Raw genomic sequence first — 10,407 nt, forward strand, 5'->3', positions numbered from 1 at the left:
GGCAAGTGTCAAGGAGCAAGAGAAGCCAGTTTTGCTCACAAGGTCACATGAATATCTGGGATAAAGCACTTGAAGGTCATCTAGTTTCCAGGGAGGCCTGGGATAAATAAATTTGTTGTAGTCACTGCAAGCTTACCTTGAGAATTTGCGTTTCCAAGACATTCCAGTTATTCTTGGGAGATAAAAATGAGAAAGGAAAAAAAACTGGGAAAGTTCAAGGTGATCTAGAGCATAGTTCTGAAGATGAAACTCTGACCCAGATCTCCTCCTTAACAATGCTAGTTCATTTCATATCAGTGTAGGTTTCCCTCGGTCAAGGGACTGAAGTTTGTCTCCTGTGAGCCATTTAACACATTGGTAAACATTGTCTCAGTGCAATGCCATTAAGCCAGAGTCAGAATAGTTCTAAGATCTAGGGATGGGGGTCCTTTCGTTGTAGGATGATCAGGTCCTCTTAGAGCCCAATACTCTAACAATCTGAGTGCCAAGTTTTAAAGAATCAAAAAATGGTTCTTCTGTAAATCCCCCAGTGGGTGACCAATGGAATTGTTCCAGATCTAACCCTACTTGTGTTTCTAAAATACCCAAAGTGTTTAACCAGCGTAGCAAAAGATGTTGGTAATTACAGAAAAAGTTCCATGTTGAGTAAAAATTAAAAAAAAAAATGTATAGTGTGTGGGTGTGTATTGTGCCACAGTGGGCTAACCTGTTGCTTATGATATCAGAGTGCCACTTGTGTCTTGACCACTCTGCTTCCAGTCCACCTCTCTGCTGTTATAGCTGCAAAGGTAGTAGAAGATGGTCCAGGTACTTGCGCTCTGGTTGACTGTACAAGTCCAGGATTTTGCCTTTAGCCTTGCCCAGCTCTAGCTGTTGCTTTAGGGGAAAAAAAACAAGTGGACAAAAGACCTCTCTTTCTCCATCCATACTTCTTTTCCTTCCTCCCTCTTTCCTTCTTGACATTTTATTTTTAAAAGAAACAAATAAAATGGATTTTTAAAAAAGAAAGGCTAGAGCAATTCTATTATTTAAAGCAAACTTCTTGAGGGAGCTGAATGATGTACGCTGTGAGTTAAGTTCATGGTTATAGAATAAACAGCAGCTACCATGTTAACAGTCTAACTTCTTAAAATGTTTTAATGAGTGTTAATATGCACAGTATCAAATATTTACCGAAGGACATAAATAAAGAGTTAGGTACACTTCCTTGAAAGTTTCTACTAAGATTCGTGATTAGCAGTTGCTTCAACAGTATATTGTATTCCCAGGCACATTGCAGGATACTTAATGGGCAGCATTCTACCATCTTCCTGTTTCCCAGGCATGACACTGGCCATCCCAAATCTAGTGCCCAGACCATCCAGAAAGAAAGACCTATCTCTGAGTACAAATTACACTCCTGCTCTCCTCATGTCATGCATTGATGAATTTTATGGATATAGAAGCATTGGTGTTTACCACACAAGCCTCTTTAATAATAATATGAGCTAGTTCCCCTTGCAATGTTATTCACAAAGACTCTACGCAAAATACTAGCAATAGTCCAAGCCTTGTATGAACATCATGGTTGGTTAGGACACATTTTGAAGGTGCAATCAAAACACCACGGGACATTAAAGCATCAGCCTAACAAGGTATTTGTTAGTCATAACTATGACATTTTACCACCAAATCAGTTCAACTACATCAAATGCTTTCAATTTCCTTCCATGTGTCAGGTACAAGGTTCTCATTTGATGAGCTATGTTCTGCAAAACTAGGAAGTGTTTCTGTAATTTTCCGTTGTCAGGAGGACGAGGACACTCTTCACTGTGACAGACTGAGTGAGGTCTTCTGTTTTACCCTGTCACCCTCAGTAGCATGATAATTGTGTTCAGTTCCAGATCTCTGCTGGATGGTTAATGCCATAGCTCTGTGCCTTGAGGGCAACTTAGCGCAAACCCTTTCTGGTAAGAAGGATCCTGTGGATCCGTGGATCCTTCTTACCAGAAAGGGTTTGCGTTAAGTTGCTGTTGAGACCCAGTCCTTCTGTCCTACTCTGCAGGCGCCTATCTCCCTTATTGATTGACCCAGAACTTTCAGCCTTGTCCACTCTAGGAAAGGAACTCATATTCTATCCATGCTTTCTCTGGCTAACAAAACTACCTAGATGAATGGAAAGACAAGATATCCCTGGTACTACTCTTGTGGGCCCTAACACAGTGATATTCCCGGACTCCATCTCTAAACTCATGCAGGTTCCCATACAGAAGAAGCACTTGGAAAGGTACCTCCTCCAGTTAACAACAAAGATCTCTCTCTGGGATCCCGTGGGGTCCTGATCCAGAAGTAACTCATACACTTTTAAGGAGTAATAGGCAAAGGAATGGTTGGGAACAAGAATGAGATTTTACAGGCAGTGCAATCTAATCAGGTGACTATCTAACCTAGTTCCATTCCCACCAAGTTCAGTGTTTTTCTTAAAACACAGTGCAATATCATACTTTCCTTATATTTGACAACAGAGATCAGTTCCATATTCCCCTAATCAGACAGTGTTAACTCAAATAGCAGGCAGTCTTGATACTCTTTCTTCTGTCAGTTTGCTCCATTGAGGTGTGTATGACAAGGTAAATGGAAAGCCCATGAGCTTCCATGAGTATATTCCTACTGCTGTTCCTTGATGAGAAGCCCATTTCTCTGTCAGAATGAAGTGTCGTTGGATACCCACAAGCACAGCATAACTTTTCAAGGGAGGGTATGGAAGGTAGCTCCAGATCCACATGAATGAAATGTACGTGTCGCTGCTGGTTCTCTATCCTTGCTTCTATACTGCGGATATTTTAATAGCCCAATAACCTAATCACTGCTATCCTTATCAGCTGACTAGGCTGTGCAGATGATCCAAGAGTTGATGGAAATCACATGAGATATGGTGGCAGAGGTAGTTTGAAGAATTGCTGCATGCTGTTGTGTTAGTATGGCTCACTAGGTGGAATACTCATATTCAGTTTCAGTCAGATGATGGCTGTGCTTTGACTACATTGTAGATATAACTCAGTGGACCCTATCATCTAGTCCTTTAGCAGAGCTGTCAGAAAAGGAAGCCATAGTATTATCAGGCACATCACTGAGTCCTGGGTTTCATGGAGCCATGAGAGCAGACATGGCATGCTCTACGCATTGCCTTCTTTTTTCTTGTGAACCATTTGCTAATTGCAGAGTCAAATAGTTGATCAGAGTCCTTGGTGGGACCCGTCTAAAATGTACATTTTAGTTTGATAACTGCATTCTGTTGAGTGCATCAACTTTTATTGGTGATGTTTATTAACACCAAAGTGCTGATGGTACACAAATATGATGAAGTTTGCAGACACTTTCGTTTTATTAGGCTGCAAGAATCTACACGTTGTAAAGGTGACACCTAAGCGTTGGCTGGTTAAACGGCTTCCAAAAAGTGCTACTGTAATTGACCCCATTGAACTGGAAAATCTTGTTAGTCACTTTGACTAAAGGAGCCTAGATGACACCAAGGGGGAGTACTGGCCATCTCTGGTACCCATAAAGCCTTTCAGTTGTTGGGCATCATTTTAATGAGTAGATGCATGAATGACAAATTTTCCTTGTGCCTTTTAGCCTTTGGTTTCCCACCCCAGTTACCTTGGTATTCGGCCCGCAGTTAATCTCCAATTCTCTGAGGTTGTCTAAACCAGCCAAAAAGGCTTTCACAGAGTGGCAGGTGGGTTGGTTATATTTTTATTTGAAGTCAGTCCTGAAAAAGCTAGGCGATGTTCACTTCCTATTTATCATGTGACCATGGTGCGACTTAGTGTACCCTCTGGGGCTTTGGTAGTTAGGTGGCAGGCAGAATCAGATATAACATGCTGTTGTGGCTCAAATGCACGTACATATTTCCTCAAGTGGAAGCAATGTTTTGTACAAGGAGTCAAAATGCCAGTGCCTATAAAGAATTCAGTGAATGGCCCAAGGATCTCCCAACTCCAAAATAAGGATCATCACTCCATTCCCTCATAGATCTCCCAGTCCCTATCATATTCCCTTTTATTTTAACAGAGATATCAAAAGATCTTGGTCCCTATTCTAAGTCATTCAGATTTGCTATGTCCCTTTACCAAATGAATATACCAACCAGTCTGCCTAACACTCCTGTTTTTTTCTGTATCCTTTCAATTATCCTTCTCCACTTCTATGAAAGTCTGCTGTGTGTTTTTTTCTCTCTTAGAAGTCTTAGGGACCATCTGAGCATCTCCATGCTACTCTCTCCAAGCTATCTCAAGGTCTATCCAAAGAATGAACAGCCACATAATTGCCCAGCAATAAGGTAACAATTGCACAACCTTCCCTGTTTTTACCTATCAGTCTCTTTGTTTCAGTCCATGTAGCTAGTTTATTTCAATGTAGCAGGGAGGTTGATACATTCCCACGATCATGGCTCCTTCACCACAAAATATCCAACTGCCTCTCTGAGCCCTGATCCTCTGAGTTTATGTTGCCACGCTGGTGGAACCAATGAAGGCTACTACCTCTTCCACTTTGCTGGGGCTCTAAAATTCTATCCCACCAGACCCTGCTCATACCATCCATGCGTGATACAGGCTCACTATGCACTGGTTATCAGGCTTGTTTGAGTCAAGTAAGACAGAATGTCCATGCGTGCAGCTGGTTACAGGACGCAGATCATTCACTTACTGGTCAGGAGGAAGGAACAGTGCAAATCTGGACTTCATTGCAAACCAGTTCCCGAAAGCTCAAGAAAGCTAGCAGGTTCTGACAGCACGTGTGCCAATATCACAGCTGCTGTAAGGCTCCTGCGAAGCAGCCTATCTGACTTCAAGTTCCCAGAGTACAAGAGTCATTGGAACAGTGTTGCAGAGGAAATGTTTCTAGAAAAGACTGCAATGGCACCCTGGCTCATCCAGCACGCTCCCTTACTTCAACATGTTGTATTCCTAACACATTGCGCAATTATTCAGGAAACCTATAAACCAAAAGGGAGATGTAGTGAGTATTAGGTTGATCTAGGTCATGCAAAGGACTTTTGTGCTGCTGGTAATAAAAAGGCCACTAGAAGAGGAAAAAAAAAGTTTGGATTAAAAAGCCTTAGACAATTGATATTTATATTTGCATATGTTAAGTTTCAAAAGGAAAATATTTCAGACTTGTTAAAAATGGGAACATTTCAAAAAGTATTCAAACTATTTGGAAAATAATTAGAAAATTGCCTCATGAGTAACTTAAAAATGTATGTAGACTTTGCAAGTTATAAGGAATTTTTAAAACTCGATTTTCAGCAGACTATTTTTTTTAATATTGGGATGTTAATTATTTAAAGTAATCTTGCAGTGCCCTCTATTCTGAAAAAAAATCTACAACCTGACTTCTAATTATTTCCAAGTTTGTTCTTCTCAAATTACTTAGAAGCAAAGTCTATGTTAAATTCAGTCTGTTTTGGCATATATGTTAAAAATCTGAGGAGTGTCTTATCCATTTTAAATAAACTGAATGAGAAATCATACAGTGTGACATTGCTTCACAGTGACATTGTAACCCCAAAATGGTTAGAATATATTTCAAAATAAAGACTCTACTAGGTAATTTTTCCTTTTCTAACTTACATTTTTATAATGTACCTGAAGCCCATCATTTCCTGGCCTTTCGTTTTGTTAGGAACTCAGTTCCAATTCTTTTGGTCAAAATGCAACAATTTTTATAGCTATTGAATGTATCTCCTTGTTACGAATAGCTCCCTATACGATCTGTCATGTCATTGCCTTAGCAATTCAACAGCCAGACAGAGCTGAGCACAAAATGCTCAATCTCAGCCTCAATCAGATGCCCTTCGTTATGTCCCAGGGGTTTTTGCAATCTTCAGTTATGCCTTTATAAACTCTGCTAGAGCAGTGCTGCTTGAAGTCACACTTTGCTCAGCTTCGCTGTGGTTCACGACAGCTCAACATGTGTTCTCCCTTCTCTTCCTGATTCCTGTGTGATGACAGCTGACCCAATCCTAGAAATTATAGAATATGTAAGGCATTTTAGAATTTTATGAATGCTTTACATGTTTAGAAATACTTTGCAAAGTATGTATATTCATAAAAGACATTCGGGCAGCACGTGTTTAAAGAAAATTATGCAAATCAATTTATTTTTAAGGCTTTTAAAATAGTGCTCCTGAGACAGGCACATTAAAAATAACACCTTTCACTGTTTGTTGTAAGCTTTTCTTCCTCCTCCTTTCCTCCCTCCCTCTCACCCTCTTTCTCTTCCTTTCCCCTTTTGTTTTCCATTATACTGTTTTTGAGACAGGACTCCCCGCCCCCCATTCTTCCATTCTTCATTTCTTCTCTCCCCATCTCCCCTCACACATTTCTCTCTCTACATTTTACAACAATAGAGTCCTCGAGCCGCAGTTGCAGGTCCAACACTGTTATTTACATGTGTCATGACAGTACAGGTGTGGGCAATGGTAGAGCATCTAGTATCTTGTTGTCATGGCATTTTTAACAGCTTCATTGGGAGTCTTTTTATTCAGGAGTGGAGATACATTTATCAGTGCTTAATTGTTTCCCAGCACTCTTGTCTCCATTGCACTCTTTGGTTGTGAGGGTACGTGTGTGTAGTTGTTACTCTATATACCTTTTTGCTTTGTATTTTACATGCAGGTTGGCATATATCAGAGAGAACACATGATGTTCATCTTTCTGAGACTGGCCTGTTTCACTAAGCATACTGGCCTCCAATTGAGATCTTTTTTTTTTTTTTTGCACATGGCAGAATTTAATTTTTAAAGATTTATTTCATTCTTATGGGAAAGTCAGATTTACAGAGAGAAGAAGAGACAGAGAGAAAAATCTTCTGTTTATCGGTGCACTTCTCAAGTGGTTGAGCCAATCTGAAGCCAGGGGCAAGGAGCTTTCTCCAGATTTCTCACGTGGGTACAGGATCTCAAGGCCTTGGGCCATCATCTACTGTTTTTTCCAAGCCACTCGTAGGGAGCTATACGGAAAGTGGAGCAGCTGGGACACAAACCCCCACCCATACAAGGTCCTGGAAGATCCACGCCAAGGATTTAGTCACTAGGCTATTGCATGACCCCCGTCCCCGGCTCCCTACTCCCAATTTCATTCTTTGTACTGGCTAAGTAGCATGTAGCTCTCGTCTTCTATCTGTCATGACCAACCTGGATAATAATACTCCTCCTTTCCAGAAAGGAATGAATCTACTGTAGTACTACAGAACTGGAATTATTTCTGGAACCCCCACAGCACAGAACCCAAAGGAATTTTCTTAAGACAGCCTCCAGCTAACTGTAGGCACTATCCTGCTCTCAACGTGGGTTGCCACTCAGGGCGTGCCTTGCTCCAGAGCATTTTGTGCTGAAACTGTGGGTAGACGACAGCAGGATCTCATGGTTCCCTTTGCTACAGGTGTTCTCGATGTCATTACTATTCCACCTCAGGATCCAAGTTTCAGAGAACTGAAATGTTCACCACGGTGGAAAAAACAAATAAATTAAAAAAATAAAGGGATTTGACCACTAGGTGTCAGTGTGTAATGGTTAAGGGATATAGAAAATAGTGGGAGTGCCTCTTTATGAGCGTTTTCTGCCCAGGTTTTTCTTATCTACCCATCAACCATAAGCCAAAAATAATATTCGTCTTAGTTTATTCAAAAGAGATTGATTGCACTCACATATGGTAACAGCCATTGTATTTTATTAATATTTATTTTAATGTCTTACAGTGAAAATATCAAACGTTGTCCATATTTTTAAAAATAAATACTGCCTTGTCATAAATTGATTATAAATACTTTTATTTTTCATGATTTAGTGATTTAATAGTTTAATTACTAAATAAATAATATGGAGACAACAATTGATCAAAGATAAAGCCAATTCTAAGATAAAGGAACGGAGCTGTCATTTGACAATATAAATATTTATTTTTGACTAGGTAAAATATTCAGAGGATGCCAAAAATCCCTACCATAGAAATAGAAACTAGGAATATTGAATCTAAATGTAAACATAAATTTAAAAAATCAGCTTCAGAAGTGTGAGCCTTAAATTAAGCTAATACTCGTTCTCAGTTATTATAGTTAAATTAAGCCATGTAGTTTAGGACCATACATTTAATTAAAAAAATATATATATACATATATACATATATACATATATACATATATATATACACACACACATATATATATATATATTGCTTATATATATATATATATATATATATATAGTGTATTGTTTTTCAAGGGTAGGTATTCAAGGAGAAACAGAACTCTTTGTTGTGGTTGGCCACACCCCCAGTGAAGGAGTATAAAAATCGAGACACAGTTGGTAACATTCATTCTCAGGAAACTTCCCATCAGCTTTACAGCAAATCCTCAGCTTCTACCACAATGAGCTACTACTACGGCAACTACTACGGAGGCCTTGGCTATGGCCTTGGCGGTTTCAATGGCCTAGGTTATGGCTATGGTTCCCGCTATGGCATTGGTGGCTTTGGCAGTTATGGGTATGGCTACTTCCGTCCCTCTTACTACGGAGGACATGGGTACTTTGGATTCTACTGAGAAAAAAATCAGTCATCACTTCAAAACTCAAAATGTTTTCTAATTTTCATTTTCTAATTCTCTTATGTTTTAAAGAAGATATCACTGTGTTTGGGCACTATTTGCATCAATGAGAATTCATATCTTTGGTCAAGGATCCAATTACCAAATTTCATGTTGTCAACTTCGCTTAATTAGGATGTGTTGGATTTTTCATTTTTTTGTGATATTCTGGACAGTATTCTTAAATAAATTTTATTTTTGAACATGTTGCTTCCGGTTTTATTTCTTCATCTATTTAAATATACTAATTTCTATGCTTAATAAATTATTAGAAACATGTTTTCTAGAATTATTTTCCCATGAAATCATTTACTTTTAGTTTCTCCCTTTCGGGAATGCTCTTCATTGATCATATGCACACCTAACAGGTTCAGGAGACTCATCTTGGTATGTCATTGCTCTTTTGCATATGTCATCCCAGAAAATTCAAAACACTTAGACTCCCTAATACGTCAGAGAATAGTGTCATTCATCATATTTATGACTTACAGACACAAGTTCTCTGTTTTCAGTAAAGTTGTGAACTAGTCAACCTGTCCGCAGCATGCAAGGGTGATCATCTTTCTTGATACTCTATTCATCTATACCTATTTTATCCTTCTGACCTGAGCAAATGTTCTTGCACTGTGACTCATTCTTCTTCATTTCGGGGTTAGAGGCTTGTCTGAAGTCCAAAGTGTAGACAGTTCCTGTGTTCCCTTTGTGAATTTTGGACCCAGTGACTAAAGAGCCAGTATGGATTGAAGAATGTTTGCTAAAATTTAGGAACTACTGGAAGTTTAAGAACCTGACTTCATTTTGAAGTGAAGACTGCCGATCCAGGTCAAGGCGAGCAGGTACCCTCACAGGATGAATGTGAATTCAGTGAACTGTATGCATAAGCTCTGTGTATTTATTAAAGACATTGTCACATTGAAGGAAAAGGTGAATAGGTATGGAGATAGGCACACAGACGGAAGGAATGTAAACACACAGGAAGAGCTCCATGCCAGTGCAGGGAGACTAGAGCCTTGCTCTGACCAGTCCCAAGCTAAGAGGAAGACAGGATCAAGGCTTTAGAAAGAAAATGATGTTCTGTCAGACAGTCCAACATCCCATTGTCTACACATGTCCAACAGTTTCATATGGAGCCCATCTTTGTCTGCACCAGCAATGTCAGGGCACACTTAAATAACAGACTGATGGAATTATGACTCCTTATGAAGGACTATGCTATTGTAATAACATGGAGAAAATCAGTCAGGGGATGGGGATTTGGTGGTGGTGATGGTTTGGAATCCCAGACTCTACAGAGTTGTCCCATAAAATTCAGATATTCAAAATAAAAGTAAAAAAAAAAAAAGATGATGATGATGTTCTGGAACCCTGAATTTTGCATTTCTAGCTTTCAGAATTGATACTTTAAATTTCTGTGGTGTGGAACAACCACTTGGAGATTTGTTACAGTCATTGTAAAAAAATTAATGCTTTGCCTTTCGTGTTCGGCACTCCTGGATATCACAGCATTACTATTCATAATAGATCATGTTTGAGATACAGCCCTCTCAACAATCTCTGCACTGAAAAGTTCAGGAGTTGATCATCAGTTAGTGCTTATAAGTCTTCTTAAAGGGTGGTTGAATACAAGTGTCTGCTGTTCATCTGAACCACACACAGAGATCTTGTCTTCACTTTTAAGTCCTCCATAAGGAAGATCCTTGTTATCTCTCAATAATGGATTCATTTCATGGCTTGCTTTGATTTTCCAATGATCGTCAGCAGTACATTTTCAAGAACACT

General features: G+C 39.3%; 1 protein-coding gene across 1 annotated transcript; it reads left to right on the plus strand.

The window, feature by feature from the left end:
• Window positions 1–8,412: 8,412 nt before the first annotated feature.
• On the plus strand, window positions 8,413–8,586 carry LOC118758886 (keratin-associated protein 19-9b-like). Its single transcript, XM_036494948.1, has one exon. The coding sequence runs from the start codon at window positions 8,413–8,415 to the stop codon at window positions 8,584–8,586; it is 174 nt and encodes a 57-aa protein (XP_036350841.1).
• The last annotated feature ends 1,821 nt before the right edge of the window (window positions 8,587–10,407 follow it).

The sequence above is a fragment of the Ochotona princeps genome, chromosome 3, assembly GCF_030435755.1.
Source record: "Ochotona princeps isolate mOchPri1 chromosome 3, mOchPri1.hap1, whole genome shotgun sequence".
NCBI lineage: Eukaryota > Metazoa > Chordata > Mammalia > Lagomorpha > Ochotonidae > Ochotona > Ochotona princeps.

Bases quoted from the DNA above. Each gene is read 5' to 3' on its own strand.
- LOC118758886 (XM_036494948.1), top strand. From the start codon at position 8,413: ATGAGCTACTACTACGGCAACTACTACGGAGGCCTTGGCTATGGCCTT.